We start from the raw sequence: 18,132 nt of genomic DNA, 5'->3' as shown, positions 1-18,132 counted from the left end.
TCCGCTTCCCAAAGATATGATAAACCACAGTTAATTTCTGTTTTAACGTGTGTATGTGTATCTGGGGGGGAGGGAGGGGGCAGCTTGGGTTAGCACACGTGGGTTATGCAGCAGGACAATGATCCAAACAAGTCCACCTCTGAATGGCTTATGAAAAACAAAATTTAAGACTTTGGAGTGGCCTAGTGAAGTCCTGATCTTAATCCGATTTGAGGTGCTCTGCCATGACCTTAAAAAGGCGGTTAATGCTCGAAAACCCTCCAATGTGACTGAATTACAAAAATTCAGCAAAGATGAGTGGGCCAAAATTCCACGAGCGTTGTAAAAGACTCATTGCCAGTTATCACAAACGCTTTTGTACTTGTCGCAGCTAAGGGTGGCCAGAACAGTTATTAGGTTTTGCGGGGCAATCACTTTGTCACACAGGGCCCTGTAGGTTTGAATTTATTTTCCCTTAATAATAAAGATTTAATTTATAAACTGCATTTTGCGTTTACTTATGTTATCTATGTGTAATATTTAATTTTGGGGGCAAACACTTTTTCACACCACTGTATATAATAATGATGATAATATATAGTGAAAACATTTGTAAATATAGAGCAAAATAGTGACAAAATGTTTCCCTATGTAAAAAAAAATAAATCTAATATATAAAGCTGTGTGTGTGTGTGTGTGTGTGTGTGTGTGTGTGTGTGTGTGTGTGTGTGTGTGTGTGTGTGTGTGTGTGTGTGTGTCCGCTAAAGGAATCCGCACTGTCACATTTACAATCATGACATTTTGCACAGACGCCTCATGTGACTCAGGGAACGTCATAGACTATGTTTTGACAGGAAAATTTTTACAGCTTTACAGTTACTCTTCAAAAAACTTTCTTACATTATAGTCATTGGAGCTGGGGGCTACAGGTGATTAATAAGGGTTGTGATTGGTTGCCATAGGCAACAATGTACATTCTTAGTATAAGAAGCTTATGTGTGAGGTAATATGATATCAGTAGAGACAGATACACACAGAGACACATAGAGGCAGACACACACACAAAGACCGAGACACAGACCGAGACACACACACACCGACCGAGACACACACACACACACACACACACACACACGGAGACCGAGACCCGCACACACGGAGACCGAGACCCGCACACACGGAGACCGAGACCCGCACACACGGAGACCGAGACCCGCACACACGGAGACCGAGACCCGCACACACGGAGACCGAGACCCGCACACACGGAGACCGAGACCCGCACACACGGAGACCGAGACCCGCACACACGGAGACCGAGACCCGCACACACGGAGACCGAGACCCGCACACACGGAGACCGAGACCCGCACACACACACACACACACACACGGAGACCGAGACCCACAAACGCACACACACACACACACACGGAGACCGAGACACACAAACGCACACACACACACACACACACGGAGACCGAGACACACAAATGCACACACGGAGAACGAGACCCGCACACACGGAGACCGAGACCCGCACACACGGAGACCGAGACCCGCACACACGGAGACCGAGACCCGCACACACGGAGACCGAGACCCGCACACACGGAGACCGAGACCCGCACACACGGAGACCGAGACCCGCACACACGGAGACCGAGACCCGCACACACGGAGACCGAGACCCGCACACACGGAGACCGAGACCCGCACACACGGAGACCGAGACCCGCACACACGGAGACCGAGACCCGCACACACGGAGACCGAGACCCGCACACACGGAGACCGAGACCCGCACACACACACACACACACACACACACACACACACACACACGGAGACCGAGACCCATAAACACACACACGGAGACCGAGACACACAAACACACACACACGGAGACCGAGACACACAAACGCACACACACGGAGACCGAGACCCGCACACACGGAGACCGAGACCCGCACACACGGAGACCGAGACCCGCACACACGGAGACCGAGACCCGCACACACGGAGACCGAGACCCGCACACACGGAGACCGAGACCCGCACACACGGAGACCGAGACCCGCACACACGGAGACCGAGACCCGCACACACGGAGACCGAGACCCGCACACACGGAGACCGAGACCCGCACACACGGAGACCGAGACCCGCACACACGGAGACCGAGACCCGCACACACGGAGACCGAGACCCGCACACACACACACACACACACACCACACACACACACACCCAGAGACCGAGACCCACACACACACACACACACAGAGACCGAGACCCCGCACACACACACACACACACACACAGACACACACACACACACCCAGAGACCGAGACCCACACACACACACACACACAGAGAGACCGAGACCCGCACACACACACAGACACACACACAGACACACACACAGACACACACACAGACACACACACAGAGATCGAGACCCGCACAGGCATAGAGAGAGTCAGACACACCCAGAGACAGGCAAAAAGAGAGACAGATAGGAGACAGAGGGAGCGCGTGGGAGGTAGGGAAAGTGGGAGAGAGATAGAAACACACTTAGTCACTATCCTGGGTAATGCTGGGTACTACAGCTAGTTATTATTATTATTAATATTATTAATAATTAGTATTATTATTATTAATAAAAAAAAGTCTATTTGACTGTGCAGATGTGAGTTTAATCATCTTTCTTTAACTTCACATTTCCCAAAATGAGGGGTGCTTTGAAAAATGTAATTTTCTGATACTGTGCGCAGAGTTGTTTATGCTATATGTGTCTATATGGTGCCCCACGGTGGTCATGAAGTGAACTGCAGCCAATTGAGCGACTTGGCTTAAGATGTCAAGATAAGGTGATGAAATTAGAGTTCTTTGTGTAATGTGGATCTCCAGATGTGTTTGCAGTTCCAGGACCCAATATCGCTGCCATGAGTAACTCCAGGCGCGGAGCGAAATTTGTTGTAATATCATCAGATCTAAATTATAAGGCGATGCTCAAAACGCGTGAGCCTGTGATGGCATTTCTCCTGAACGGTGCTATTTCCTTCCCTCCTGAGCCGGTGTCTCTGTAGATCTGAAGAAGGGGAATAATGAATCTGTGTGCAGGAGCGAGCCGCAGACGTGGTGCCTTCCATTTGCAGCTCTGTGCTTGTGTGAATGGCTCGGCTCTCCTCTCCTCCCAGCTGGCTTTGATAGACTCCGCCGAGCTGCCGATAAGAGGAGTAATCAGAAAATTGAGGGAAACATTTTTTGCTATGATAATCTTATCAGTTTCTGAATAAACAGTGGTGTTGAAAAGCCCCGCATTATTGGCGTGCACCTTGGCTCCTCTCCGTCTGGCCGGGGTGATGTGATGGGATTGATCTGAAAGAATTTTAAGCATGTTTGGCCCGATTATTTATTTACTTTCATATATTATTATTTTTTTTTTGCTTTTGAATATTTGCTTTATTATCAGATAAATTGTTTTGAGAATTGTGGGTTCGGAAGCAAAATGCGCCTTTTATATTTCCAGTAAATTCATATATTTTTGTATATTTTTTGTAATCATGTCTATTTTTTTCTGTTTTTTTTTTTTTCCCTTCACTGTTCATATGGGTATGGGTTAAATATTATTGGCAGAGTGTGCAAATTACAACTCCGCACAAAAACTCTTAATTTCCCTATAGAATACACAGACCTTTGGGATATAGACCGATCCAACAATTTAGTATTTCCTGTACTCTGGTATTGGGAATTCTTAGGATTGTAGTAGTCCGGCTCCTAGCACCCCGAAAACAAGGATTAAAAGGGGGCACCCTACTTTGGTGACTGTGTCCTCTTCTTGGTTTATAAGGCACGGTTAATCTGGTATTCCTATCTCTAAGATCCTAGTAGGTATTATAATATTATTATTATTATTATTATTATTAATATTATTAGCAAATCCCTCCATTTAGAAATGTAGTATAGTTCTTCGGATTCACTTTATTACTTACCTCATGAGCAGGGCATTGCAGCTTAGGTCCTGCAATGCCTTGCACATAAGGTAAAATACATAGTAAAACAGAAGAAACATATTACATTTCCATGTGTCTTACCTCATGTGCATGGCATTGCAGCTTAGGTCCTGCAATGCCCTGCACATGAGGTAAGAGACATAGTGAATCAGAAGAAACATATTACATTTCCATGTGTCTTACCTCATGTGCATGGCATTGCAGCTTAGGTCCTGCAATGCCCTGCACATGAGGTAAGAGACATAGTGAATCAGAAGAAACATATTACATTTCCATGTGTCTTACCTCATGTGCAGGGTATCGCAGCTTAGGTCCTGCAATGCCCTGCACATGTAAGACACATAGTGAATCCAAAAAACTATATTACATTTCTATGTCTCTTACCTCATCTGCATGGCATTGCAGCTTATGTCCTGCAATACCCTGCACATGAGGTAAGAGACATAGTGAATCAGAAGAACCATATTACATTTCTATGTCTCTTACCTCATGTGCATGGCATTGCAGCTGAGGTCCTGCAGTGCCCTGCAGATGATGTAAGAGACAAGAAAGTCACAAGCCATCGAACAGTAACCAGGACAATGTATGATAGGAATGTCTGATATGAAGTTCCAGCACCTATAGTGCTCAAAGAATGCTGATGAAGAGGAACTGCCCACCAAAAAAGAGTAGATGTCAACAGCTTGTTGTGAGAGATGAGTAGTAAGGTGGGCTTTCAGTTCAGGGCAGGCAAGCCATTGGGCAATGACCGTGACAATGTATGATAGGAATGTCTGAAATGAAGTTCCAGCACCTATAGTGCTCATAGAATGCTGATGAAGAGGAACTGCCCACCAAAAAAGAGTAGATGTCAATAGCTTGTTGTGAGAGATGAGTAGTAAGGTGGGCTTTCAGTTCAGGGCAGGCAAGTCATTGGGCAATGATTGTGACAATGTGTGATAGGAATGTCTGAATCGAAGCTCCAGCACCTATAGTGCTGGCAGAATGCTGATGAAGAGGAACTACCCACCCCAAAAAAAAAAAGAGTAGATGTCAATAGCTTGTTGTGGGAGATGAGAGTATTAAGACCGTGCATTAAGAAAAGTCTATTTGTATGCTTCCCATGGTGACTTAGATATGTTGTTGTTTTTGTAAACAATTTCTTAAACTATAAGTCTATTGTTTCCCCAAGAAGGTCACTATAAATAATGAGTACATTGTGCCATGGTCACTTCTGGCCATAGGGACCGTTGTTGCAGTTCTTTCCCATAGGTGCCGATCTGCCATCGCCATAGTATGGGGTTTGGGGTTGTAATTGGCATCAGCAGATGGCTGTCTCATTGTATAAATTAAGTGCTCATGACAATATTAATAGAATTTCCCTTACCGCACATTTTATTACAACATGGAGCTTTATTTGTCAGAGCGCAGTGGAGGAATTGACCCCGAGTGCAAATAAAGCAATTTTCTCCATTTACCATGTAACAATAACAGGAAGATAAAACACTTAATGTGTCATTACCATCAAGCTCTGACGTTTAATTAGGGGCCGCTCAGAAGCGATGAAGCTGCCGCCTGGATTTGAGATGTGTGTGCGTTCCTGCAGGAACGGTGGTGTATTCTACAGCGCTGACCGCCATGACCCTACCGGGAGTCTCACCTGAGCGTGGCGCTGGCACTGCTGCGCCCTCAATGCTCCGTCTCTGTTCTCTAAACAGGTGTTGTCAGACCCTTGCATGGAGCTAAGGCCTGTGATGTCTCTGAAGGCTCCGACGGGAAATTTCATGAATTCGAAATTGGCCGTGTTTTCCATGGTTAATCAGGACCCGTGGAGCCATGATTGAGCCCGGCATCTCCGGCTGACAGGCCAGCTTCTTTCTTCTATCATTTTGTTTAGAGATGAAAGTGGAGGCCTGCAGACGAGCGGAGTACCGTCATATTCGTGCATTGGAAGCTGATGTGCGCGGAAAGACTTCTCAGTGTCTTAATTTAACTTTCTTCTATGTTGTGATCCAAAAATGTGGGTATTCATTTCAATAAATATGGAAATTTTATGGGGTTTTCCGGTTTTAAAAAATCCATTTGCAGTTTATTTAAAAAAAACAAACCCCGAAACACTCACCCTTCTTCCATCGCTGCGCCCGGTGTTATTGTCTGCAATGCTAAAAACACATCAACCACACTGCAGCCAGTCAGTGAGTTCAGCGTCTCTGAACGTCTCGTGCCATGAGACTGACCAGAACCGTGATGCCGTACTGTGGGTATGATGTCAGCAGTTTTCCTTTAGGGTTGCCGACATTTGCACCAAGGCTTTATTCTGGCTTTAGCCTTCAATTGGGTCATCTGTATAAGATTGGTGGGGAGCAGCTCACAGCACCTCCACATTTCAGCTGGTTGAAAGCTCCTCTGTATACTTCTAAATTGTTTATAAGGCACAACTCCTCATTGGGTTGTGGCTGTACCTGGTATTGCTGCTCAGGCCTGTTAATATGTACTTAAAAAAAAGTTGTTGATTTATATATGGTTTTAAGGGACCAACTCCTGACACCTCCACCCATCAGCTGTTTGAATTTCCTCTTTATTGTTTTCATGCACAGCTCCATATATTTAGCAATTGCTGTGCCTGGTACTGTGGCTCAATCTCTTTTACAATTGCTGTGTCTGGTACTGTAGCTCTTTCCATTTTACAGTTGCTGTGTCTGGTACTGTAGCTCAGTCTCCTTTTACAATTGCTTTGCCTGTACTGTAGCTCTTTCCATCTTACAATTGCTGTGCCTAATACTGTAGCTCATTCCATGTTATAATTGCTGTGTCTGGTACTGTAGCTCAGTCCCCTTTTTGCTATTGCTGTGCCTGGTACTGTCATTCAGTCCCTTTTACAATTGCTGTGCCTTGGTACTGCAGCTCAGTCCCTTTTTTCAATTGCTGTGCCTGGTATTATAGCTCATTTCCTCTTACAATTAGTGTGCCTGGTATTATAGCTCATTCCCTCTTACAATTGCTGTTTCTGGTACTGTAGCTCATCCCATTTACATTTGTTGCGCATGGTACTGTAGCTTAGTCCCTTTTACAATTGCTCTGCCTGGTACTGTAGCTTAGTCCCTCTCACAATTGTTGTGCCTGGTACTGTAGCTTAGTCCCTCTCACAATTGCTGTACCTGGTACTGTAGCTCAGTCCCTTTTTACAATTGATAGCTCAGTCCCTTTTGACACTTGTTGTCTGGTACTGTAGCTCAGTCCCTTTTACAATTGATGTAACTTGCACTATAGCTCAGTCCCTTTTACATTTGTTGCATCTGTTACTGTAGCTCAGTCCCTTTTACAATTGCTGTGCATGGTACTATAGCTCAGTCCCTTTTACAATTGCTGTGCCTGGTACTATAGCTCAGTCCCTTTTTGCAATTGCTGTGCCTGGTACTGTAGCTCAGTCCCTTTTACAATTGCTGTGCCTGGTACTATAGCTCAGTCCCTTTTACAATTGCTGTGCATGGTACTATAGCTCAGTCCCTTTTACAGTTGCTGTGCCTGGTACTATAGCTCAGTCCCTTTTTGCAATTGCTGTGCCTGGTACTGTAGCTCAGTCCCTTTTTGCAATTGCTGTGCCTGGTACTGTAGCTCAGTCCCTTTTACAATTGCTGTGCCTGGTACTATAGCTCAGTCCCTTTTACAATTGCTGTGCCTGGTACTGTAGCTCAGTCCCTTTTACAATTGCTGTGCCTGGTACTATAGCTCAGTCCCTTTTACAATTGCTGTGCATGGTACTATAGCTCAGTCCCTTTTACAATTGCTGTGCCTGGTACTATAGCTCAGTCCCTTTTTGCAATTGCTGTGCCTGGTACTGTAGCTCAGTCCCTTTTTGCAATTGCTGTGCCTGGTACTGTAGCTCAGTCCCTTTTACAATTGCTGTGCCTGGTACTGTAGCTCAGTCCCTTTTACAATTGCTGTGCCTGGTACTGTAGCTCAGTCCCTTTTACAATTGCTGTGCCTGGTACTATAGCTCAGTCCCTTTTACAATTGCTGTGCCTGGTACTGTAGCTCAGTCCCTTTTACAATTGCTGTGCCTGGTACTATAGCTCAGTCCCTTTTACTTTAAATGGTACTGATTTACAGTGCTGAGTGATTAATTAAATCATCTGATTGTTGGAGGGGTCTGAACGATCTGTTATTGATATCCTAACATGAAAATCATTTTTTTATTTAATTTACAAATACAGTAAGCTCCTGATTTTGATAATTCCTCCCTGATCAGTAACTGCATTGTATAACTTCATGAGTTTGTTGGATTAGGACAACCCTTAGTCTGAAAGCAGCGTCCCAGGAAACTTCGGGCCAATTTCTAGATGCCCATGAATTTTTCTTTTATCTTAAGGGGAACACGCCATGTTGGCCTCTCTGAAGTCAGCTCTCCAATGTGGCTCACAGAGGGGGTTATCGGACCGCCACATTCCATAATACCACATGTTGGCAGATGTCTTGATGAGAAACAATTTTTTAGGACTCGTATGGCCGGTGCCTAATGGTCCATATACACTGGATTATTGTTTACGATTGTTGTAGGAACTCACTTTCATGATGATCTTGCAGTCCAAACTGGATGCCGGTATCTAACAAAAATGGCAAATGCTTGTTCGTCGGGTGAAATGATGTTTTGCACTGTACAAAAAATTCATCATTCTTGGCAGCACATCCTCCAATGTAAACAGGACCTGTGCTGATGAGAGCAATGGTAGCCTATGAATGATATATTACAAATTTTCCAGTGTGTTTCTGAAGAGCGATTGGTGATTTATTGCCACCGGTTGGTTAGCGCAAATACTTTAGGAGCACAAAGTGACTCAAATAGGAGCTGTCAAAAGTGTCCAGTTTTTACTCTTCTATTATTCATGCTGTTCACCTGAATAGTTCCCCCCTTTTTTTTTTTTTTTTTACAATCCACTGTACAGTTCCGGGGAGATATTTGCCTTTATTAGTGCTTAAAGGTTCCTCGGGGGCGTGACTTGTCAGCCACACCCCTTAGGTAGCACAAAATGAAAAGGCCCATTTCTCTGGAACAGTATGGCGGATTTAAACGAAAACAAAATCTAAATACTCAGGAAAGAGTGGGAGAAATGTAAGAGCAATAACTGGCCACCTTTGATCTGGCACTAATAAAAGAAAAGCAGAGTGACTCGTTCTCCTAGTTCCCGCTGCTGCCATCCGTTCACCCACCTGTTACCTTCTGTCATGTTTGTCTTCTCTGCCTCCTCCAATCAATACTTTGTAGCTTTTAATTACTTCAACTATAAAAATCAGCGACCCTATAAGATTAGCAGTCACCTTGAATAAATTATGCCGCAGTCATTACCTTCAATCAAAAAATGCTGCGTTGTTGTCTCCTTCCGGAGCTCGTGCGCTCGTATTAACACTTCTCCGAATGTTTTGTGTCCCTGTAGCTAATGGCGGAACTTAGCCTCTTGAAGTCGCAGATGGGCACGACGGAGCAGAGCACCTCCATCACAAGCGAGGCCGTCAACTCTCTCAGGTCAGTGAGAAGGAACGCTTTCAAGGTCTAACACCAGCACTTGTCTCTGTGGTTGGTGGTTTACACTGGTGCCGTATATTTTGTTTTGCTCATATACTGGGGTAGAGATATGTTATCTACAGGTAAAAGATTCCAACTCCATGCACTTTTTAGATCTTTTTGTATACTCCTAAGGTTGATTTCTTTTTTTGGCTACCAACAGTAGGCACTTAGATTATATTAAGCTGCTGTCACATGTGACACAGACCTGTGGTGTCCGGCTATAGAAAGTCACAGTGTTAGGCTGCACAAACTGCTCCCTGACCTTCTATCACTCCAGTTTGGTTTTCATCCTTTTCCCTTTAGGACCCCGGGGATGTGTTCAGCTTTTAAGCGCCTGTTCATCAGTACTTTCCTTGTCTATACCGTATTTTTCGGACTATAAGACGCACCGGACTATAAGACGCACCCTGGTTTTAGAGGAGGAATATAGGAAAATAAAATTTTAAGCAAAAAATGTGGTCATGACACACTGTTATGGGGCAAGGATCTGCTGCCGACACTGTTATGGGGGTAATGTCCCCAAATTCTCTACTAAGGTGCCGCATCCTGGTAATGATCCTCCTGCCTTGTATATACAGTATATGTCCCTCATCCTGCTATATACCCCATCCTGGCATATGGCCGCATCCTGCTATATACTGGCATATGGCTGCATCCTGCTATATACCCCCATTCTGCTCATATACCCCCATCCTGCTAATAATATACCCCCATCCTGCTCATATACCCCCATCCTGTTCATATACCCCCATCCTGTTCATATACCCCTATCCTGCTCATAATATACCCCCATTCTGCTCATAATATACCCCCATCCTGCTCATAATATACCCCCATCCTGCTCATATACTCCCAATCTGCTCATATGCCCCCATCCTGCTGATATGCCCCATCCTGCTGATATGCCCCCATCCTACTGATATGCCCCCATCCTACTGATATGCCCCCATCCTGCTGATATGCCCCCATCCTGCTGATATGCCCCCATCCTGCTGATATGCCCCCATCCTGCTATGCCCCCATCCTGCTCATATGCCCCCATCCTGCTCATATGCCCCCATCCTGCTCATATGCCCCCATCCTGCTCATATGCCCCCATCCTGCTCATATGCCCCCATCCTGCTCATATGACCCCATCCTGCTCATATGACCCCATCCTGCTCATATGACCCCATCCTGCTCATATGACCCCATCCTGCTCATATGACCCCATCCTGCTCATATGACCCCATCCTGCTCATATGACCCCATCCTGCTCATATGACCCCATCCTGCTCAGATGACCCCATCCTGCTCAGATGACCCCATCCTGCTCAGATGACCCCATCCTGCTCATATGACCCCATCCTGCTCATATGACCCCATCCTGCTCATATGACCCCATCCTGCTCATATGACCCCATCCTGCTCATATGACCCCATCCTGCTCATATGACCCCATCCTGCTCATATGGACCCCATCCTGCTCAGATGACCCCATCCTGCTCAGATGACCCCATCCTGCTCAGATGACCCCATCCTGCTCAGATGACCCCATCCTGCTCAGATGATCCCATCCTGCTCAGATGACCCCATCCTGCTCAGATGACCCCATCCTGCTCAGATGACCCCATCCTGCTCAGATGACCCCATCCTGCTCATATGACTCCATCCTGCTCATATGACTCCATCCTGCTCATATGACTCCATCCTGCTCATATGACCCCATCCTGCTCATATAACCCCATCCTGCTCATATAACCCCATCCTGCTCATATGACCCCATCCTGCTCATATGACCCCATCCTGCTCATATGACCCCATCCTGCTCATATGGACCCCATCCTGCTCATATGCCCCCATCCTGCTCATATGCCCCCATCCTGCTCAGATGACCCCATCCTGCTCATATGGACCCCATCCTGCTCATATGGACCCCATCCTGCTCATATGCCCCCATCCTGCTCATATGCCCCCATCCTGCTCAGATGCCCCCATCCTGCTCAGATGACCCCATCCTGCTCAGATGCCCCCATCCTGCTCAGATGCCCCCATCCTGCTCAGATGACCCCATCCTGCTCAGATGACCCCATCCTGCTCAGATGACCCCATCCTGCTCAGATGACCCCATCCTGCTCAGATGACCCCATCCTGCTCAGATGACCCCATCCTGCTCAGATGACCCCATCCTGCTCAGATGACCCCATCCTGCTGATATGCCCCCATCCTGCTGATATGCCCCCATCCTGCTGATATGCCCCCATCCTGCTGATATGCCCCCATCCTGCTGATATGCCCCCATCCTGCTGATATGCCCCCATCCTGCTGATATGCCCCCATCCTGCTGATATGCCCCCATCCTGCTCATATGACTTCATCCTGCTTATATGACCCCATCCTGCTCATAATATACCCCCATCCTGGTGTATGGCCACATCCTGTGGCACATAAAAAAAATAAACGTTCATACTCACCTCACCTTACCTCACTCCCTGCAGAATCTCTCGGCCTCCCGTCTGTGTCAGCGCCGCTGAGTGGAGCCGTTCCCGTTCCCTTGCAGTATCGCGATCATCTCCTGTGTCTGTGCCGGCGGCTGCGTGTGGACCCGTGCGCACAGGGATGACGTCATCGCTGTGCGCCCCACTAGTCTCCACCCAGCCGCCAGCACAGACACAGGAGATGATCGCAATGCAGCAGGGTAACGGGAATGGCTCCACTCAGCGGCGCTGACACAGACTGAGGACGAGCGGTGCTGCAGGGGAACGGTGAGTACTGTACACTGATTCACTGCTCCCCGTGCTGATGATGATGCGCGGGGGGCAGTGAATACAGCCGCACATGATCACTCCAGGCTGTAGTTACCAGGGGTGATCATGTGGGCCGGCTGTTTATCCCCCGCCCATCATCCCGCCCACCTGTCAGTGCCTGCTTCAGCGCTGAGGGATGATGGGCGGGGGATGGGCGTGCATATTAAATGAGCGGGTCCACGTGGTCACGGCAGGCTGCTACAGCCTGCTCGTGCCCCCGATGACCCGCTCCACCGCAGCACCCTCATTCCCCGCAGCCACATTCAGACCATAAGACGCACCCCCAACTTTCCCCCAACATTTGGGAAGAAAAAAGTGCGTCTTATGGTCCGAAAAATACGGTATATACCTTTACTTCCTATTACTTGGTGGTGGTGATTTTGATCCATCTATATCAAGTCTTCAGTGCAAGCAGGTGGCTTGCATACATCTGTAGAATCTTGGCGATTGTTGTAGCTTCTGTCCCTGAGACTTGTCCCTTGATTGTTATCCCTGTGTGTCCTTTAATGCCTAGTGGGGTTGACACAGAGCTCATCCCATCCGCTCCCTACCTAGGACCCTGATCAGGGTCAGGCTAGGGTCATGTATCCGGCTCGGCGCATAGGTGCGGAACCTAGCTAGGGCGGTGAGGGAACCCAAGGCCCAGCAGTCAGGGTTCACCAGATCCCCCTTCCCTTGACACAGGATTTCCCTTCCCTTCTTTTTCCTTTCACTGCTCACTTGATACTTCCCTGTACCTTGCATGACAGTGGTGCAACTATAGTGGGCACTTACTTAGGCCGGTTTCACACATCAGTTTTTTGCCATCAGGCATGATCCGGCGAAAAAACGGATCAGTTGCATCAGTTTTTTCCATCCGTTTCTTCCGTTTTTTTGATGGATCCGTTTTGATACTGAGCATGCTCAGTTAAAAAAAAACGGATCCGGCGGCCGCATCCGTTTTTTGCCGTATTACGCCGGATTTGGCGTCCATAGACTTCCATTATAAAACACGCCGTACGGCGCCGGATCCAGCATGATATGGTTTTTCGCCGGAGACAAAAAAACCTTCACCTCAACGTTTCATCCGGCCACCAGACAAAGCCGGATGGAACGCAAGGCCATCCGGCGCAATCCGGCACTAATGCAAGTCTATGGAGGAAAAAAAAACGCATCCGACGTCAACAGACGCCGGATGTGTTTTTTCATGTTTCTGCCAAATTGTGCCTGATGGCAAAAGACTGATGTGTGAAAGCAGCCTTACAAAGCAGTTGCCCCCAGGCTGTAGTGATTGAGACGTCCCTTTGTCACATTAATGGGAATGGTGACAGGTTTTCCTTGAAGATTTGCCTCTAATTCCAGGACTGATGGTAACGGTTGCGTTACTTAAACAGGATTTTCGCAACTATCTGCAGTAGCCGGTTCCAACAGAATGCTGGGTGTGCCATTGTTTTGACCCTACTGTACCTATCGGATCTTGAGGATTATCCTAAGGATAGGTCAGCAGTATATTAGTAGTGGAAAACCCCTTTGGAAGGAATCTGTCAGCAGGTTTTTGCTATGTAAGCTGAAGACAGCATACTGCAAGGGTTATCACAGATAATTCAGGGATGACTGCCTTGTCAAGGTCCGATCTGTTGCTTATTTTCCATGTCTGTTTAACCAGCAGGACTTTAGCCAGACTACTCAGGTCTATTCTTATTGTTCCCGGACAGATCTTTGAACCGATTTTGAGAGTAAAACATACCTGGTTGCAGTCGTGCAGCCATTGGTGGTTTTGGCAGTGAATATCAAATGATGCAGAGCAGTACGCTGCCCCCCTCAGACCCAGTTGTGCCATTACACCGTGCCTTCGTTTTTCCCAGAGTGTTTCTATAAGAATAAGATTAGCAGTAGTAAAATATCAGGACAAATTATTCATAGGGAAAACAAAATCTTATCTTTAGTTAATCAAACTGCAACCTGTAATTATAAATTGGAGACATTTTGTCCATGTTCTGTCCCCGGCACATATTCCGGCTGGTAGGTGCTCCCATCATTACGGCGGCCGTCCCCGGCTACTGCTGTGTGGAAGGGCCGCGCTCTCTGCCCTATTATATCGAATTTAAGTCACCAGAACTTGTCCCTTGACAGACTGATTGAGATAGCGCCTGTAGCAAGACCTCACAATGGAGAACACTTTTTTCCTCTTTAACCCTGCGTTTACACAAGCCGACCATTGTGCCTGGAAAAATGTGTTGTAATGCTAAGTTAAAAAAATAAATAAAATAACTGCAAAACAATATCATGAATTAATCTTACTTTATGGAAAAAGCAATTAAAAGTCAATATACCTGCATCGCTAGCTTTTCATTCCTCCGAGGACATTTCCCACCATTTTAACCTTAGGCTTTAAAGGGGTTTTTTTTTTTTTCGAAAAAACACCCTTTCCCTGGTTACAATTGTTTTAAAAAAAAAAAATCACTGCGCTTCACTCATCCTCCCCTGGTCCAGCACTGAGTCCGCACCTCTATTGCCCCTGATATTGTTCTGTAGTGCTAATGTCACATAGCACTAAAACTAAGCGAATGTAGAAAGCACAAGCTGCTCAGAGCTGCTGAGATCACCGATTGTCTGCAACCCTTTAACCGTAACGTCAGCGCTGCAGACAATAACATACAGCAAGAGCAGCGATGGACACTCAACACTGGACCGAAGGAGGGTTTTTGTTTTTTAAAGGGGGTATTTTAGTAGATTTTTGCTATGCAATCTGACAGCAGCATGATGTAGGGACAGAGACCCTGATTCCAGCAATGTCACTTAAGTTTAGTTGTGATACACTCATTTTTTTTTATCATGCCCTCACCACTGATTTGCAGCTTTTTGTGGACATTGCAGGAAGCTGCTAATTAGTGATGATGGGAGTTAGGTTCGACCGAGAGGCATGAGGCACCTAGTCCTGTGGTGATAATTGCCTGCTGATAAAACACTGATTTTATTGAAACCACAAAGCACAGCCCAGTAAGTGACCACATCACTGGAATCAGGGTCTCCGCCCCTACATTATGCTGCTCTCAGATTACATAGCAAAACCAGCTGACAGATTGTCTTTAAATAAACTGCAGCCGGAGAGAGGAGTTTCCCAAAAACAGAAAACCCCTTTAAAATGTAGTCATGAACTTAAATGGTTGCCACTTCATATTGCTTCTACAACTAGCAACTTTACAGTTTATTAAAAATCCTCCCCATTGTAAGGCGCAGATGTTTTTCAATGCTAAAGATTACAGCTCATTGCCGAAGTTACCGATGCAGCAGACAAGGAACACAGTCATTGGAAAGACTTTTCTGTAGAGCTTGTAAGCGCTGCTCTGGAGCACTGGATTGAACCCCGTCTGTGTCACCGCGCTCCACCGATACTGCACAGGGAAAGCTGCTTCATATACTAAGAGGATAAGGTGCATGGCTTAGGTCAGCCACGTAACCACGCTGCTGGTCCAAACTGTCCATCATGTAAAAGTGCCCAGCACCCCCCAGCAAGGAGAAAGCTGCGAGGCAGGTAGCCATCCGCTCCTCCAACAACCCCGTCAATAATGAATGGCTTGTGTGCAGGTCACCAATGTTTGTGTCCATCCTCTGAAATATCCTCCATTCACAATTTTCAGTTTATCTTTTTACTAAATAAAAGTGCAATAAAGAAATATTCCAGTAAGATCTGGTGATGGTCTATCCACAGGGTTAGCTTAGAGGGGGGGTGAGTGCACAGACTAAAATCTATCACCAGAACGGAGGGCTTATGTTCCCTGAAGTGGTGGCCGAGCAGGTGACCCACAGCCACATCCAATCTATGGTGAGGTCTGTGGTCTTCTGTAGATCAACCGTTACGTCTGCATGCACATTAACATAGGCAGGCTGTCAATCACGGATTAGGACCGCCCACTGGACTCCTAACACTTCAATGAATAACATTCACTGTGGATTCTCATTATGAGTAAGTGTTATTCACTCTTCAGACTGATTGCTTCTTACTAGCATGTGCCATTACTGTGATTGGTGGAGGTTAGTAATGAGTGGGCACTAGCATGCTCTAGTGCTCAGACTGGTAACTAGTGATGAGCGGGCACTACCATGCTCAGGTGCTCAGTACTGGTAACTAGTGATGAGCGGGCACTACCATGCTCAGGTGCTCAGTACTGGTAACTAGTAGTGAGCGGGCACTACCATGCTCGGGTGCTCAGTACTGGTAACTAGTGATGAGCGGGCACTACCATGCTCAGGTGCTCAGTACTGGTAACTAGTAGTGAGCGGGCACTACCATGCTCGGGTGCTCAGTACTGGTAACTAGTGATGAGCGGGCACTACCATGCTCAGGTGCTCAGTACTGGTAACTAGTGATGAGCGGGCACTACCATGCTTAGGTGCTCAGTACTGGTAACTAGTAGTGAGCGGGCACTACCATGCTCAGGTGCTCAGTACTGGTAACTAGTGATGAGCGGGCACTACCATGCTCGGGTGCTCAGTACTGGTAACTAGTGATGAGCGGGCACTACCATGCTCCGGTGCTCAGTACTGGTAGCTAGTGATGAGCGGGCACTACCATGCTCAGGTGCTCAGTACTGGTAACTAGTGATGTGCGGGCACTACCATACTCTGGTGCTCAGTACTCGTAACTAGTGATGAGCGGGCACTACCATGCTCTGGTGCTCAGTACTCGTAACTAGTGATGAGCGGGCACTACCATGCTCTGGTGCTCAGTACTCGTAACTAGTGATGAGCGGGCACTACCATGCTCTGGTGCTCAGTACTCGTAACTACTGATGAGCAGGCACTTGAGCATGGTAGTGCCCACTCATCACTAGTTATGAGTACTGAGCACCTGAGCATGGTAGTGACCGCTCATCACTAGTTACTAGTACCGAGCACCCGAGCATGGTAGTGCCCGCTCATCACTAGTTACTAATACCGAGCACCCGAGCATGGTAGTGCTCGCTCATCACTAGTCACTAGTAGAGAGCACCCGAGCATAGTAGTGCCCGCTCATCACTAGTTACTAGTACCGAGCACCCGAGCATGGTAGTGCTCGCTCATCACTATTTACTAGTACAGAGAACCCGAGCATGGTAGTGCCCGCTCATCACTAGTTACTAGTACAGAGCACCTGAGCATGGTAGTGACCGCTCATCACTAGTTACTAGTACAGAGCACCTGAGCATAGTAGTGCCCGCTCATCACTAGTTACTAGTACCGAGCACCCGAGCATGGTAGTGCTCGCTCATCACTATTTACTAGTACAGAGAACCCGAGCATGGTAGTGCCCGCTCATCACTAGTTACTAGTACAGAGCACCCGAGCATGGTAGTGACCGCTCATCACTAGTTACTAGTACCGAGAACCCGAGCATGGTAGTGCCCGCTCATCACTAGTTACGAGTACTGAGCACCTGAGCATGGTAGTGCCCGCTCATCACTAGTTACGAGTACAGAGCACCCGAGCATGGTAGTGCCCGCTCATCACTAGTTACTAGTACCGAGAACCCGAGCATGGTAGTGCCCGCTCATCACTAGTTACGAGTACTGAGCACCTGAGCATGGTAGTGCCCGCTCATCACTAGTTACGAGTACAGAGCACCCGAGCATGGTAGTGCCCGCTCATCACTAGTTACAAGTACCGAGCACCCAAGCATGGTAGTGCCCGCTCACCACTAGTTACGAGTACAGAGCACCTGAGCATGGTAGTACCCGCTCATCACTAGTTACCAGTACAGAGCACCCGAGCATGGTAGTGTTCGCTTATCACTAGTTACGAGTACCGAGCACCCGAGCATGGCAGTGCCTGCTCATCACTAGTTAC

The 18,132-nt window shown here is 47.2% G+C and overlaps 1 protein-coding gene across 1 annotated transcript in view; it reads left to right on the top strand.

The window, feature by feature from the left end:
- The window catches only part of MAD1L1 (mitotic arrest deficient 1 like 1), a 922,608-nt gene that overhangs the window by 500,791 nt on the left and 403,685 nt on the right, over positions 1–18,132 (top strand). Inside the window, exon 17 of the mRNA XM_075318107.1 lies at positions 9,411–9,499. Coding sequence (XP_075174222.1) covers positions 9,411–9,499 — 89 coding nt within the window. The remainder of the gene's footprint in view (positions 1–9,410; positions 9,500–18,132) is intronic.

This window comes from Anomaloglossus baeobatrachus, chromosome 7, assembly GCF_048569485.1.
Source record: "Anomaloglossus baeobatrachus isolate aAnoBae1 chromosome 7, aAnoBae1.hap1, whole genome shotgun sequence".
NCBI classification, from domain to species: domain Eukaryota; kingdom Metazoa; phylum Chordata; class Amphibia; order Anura; family Aromobatidae; genus Anomaloglossus; species Anomaloglossus baeobatrachus.
Note: the sequence above shows the minus strand (reverse complement) of the source record. Positions and strands in the feature narration are given on the sequence as shown.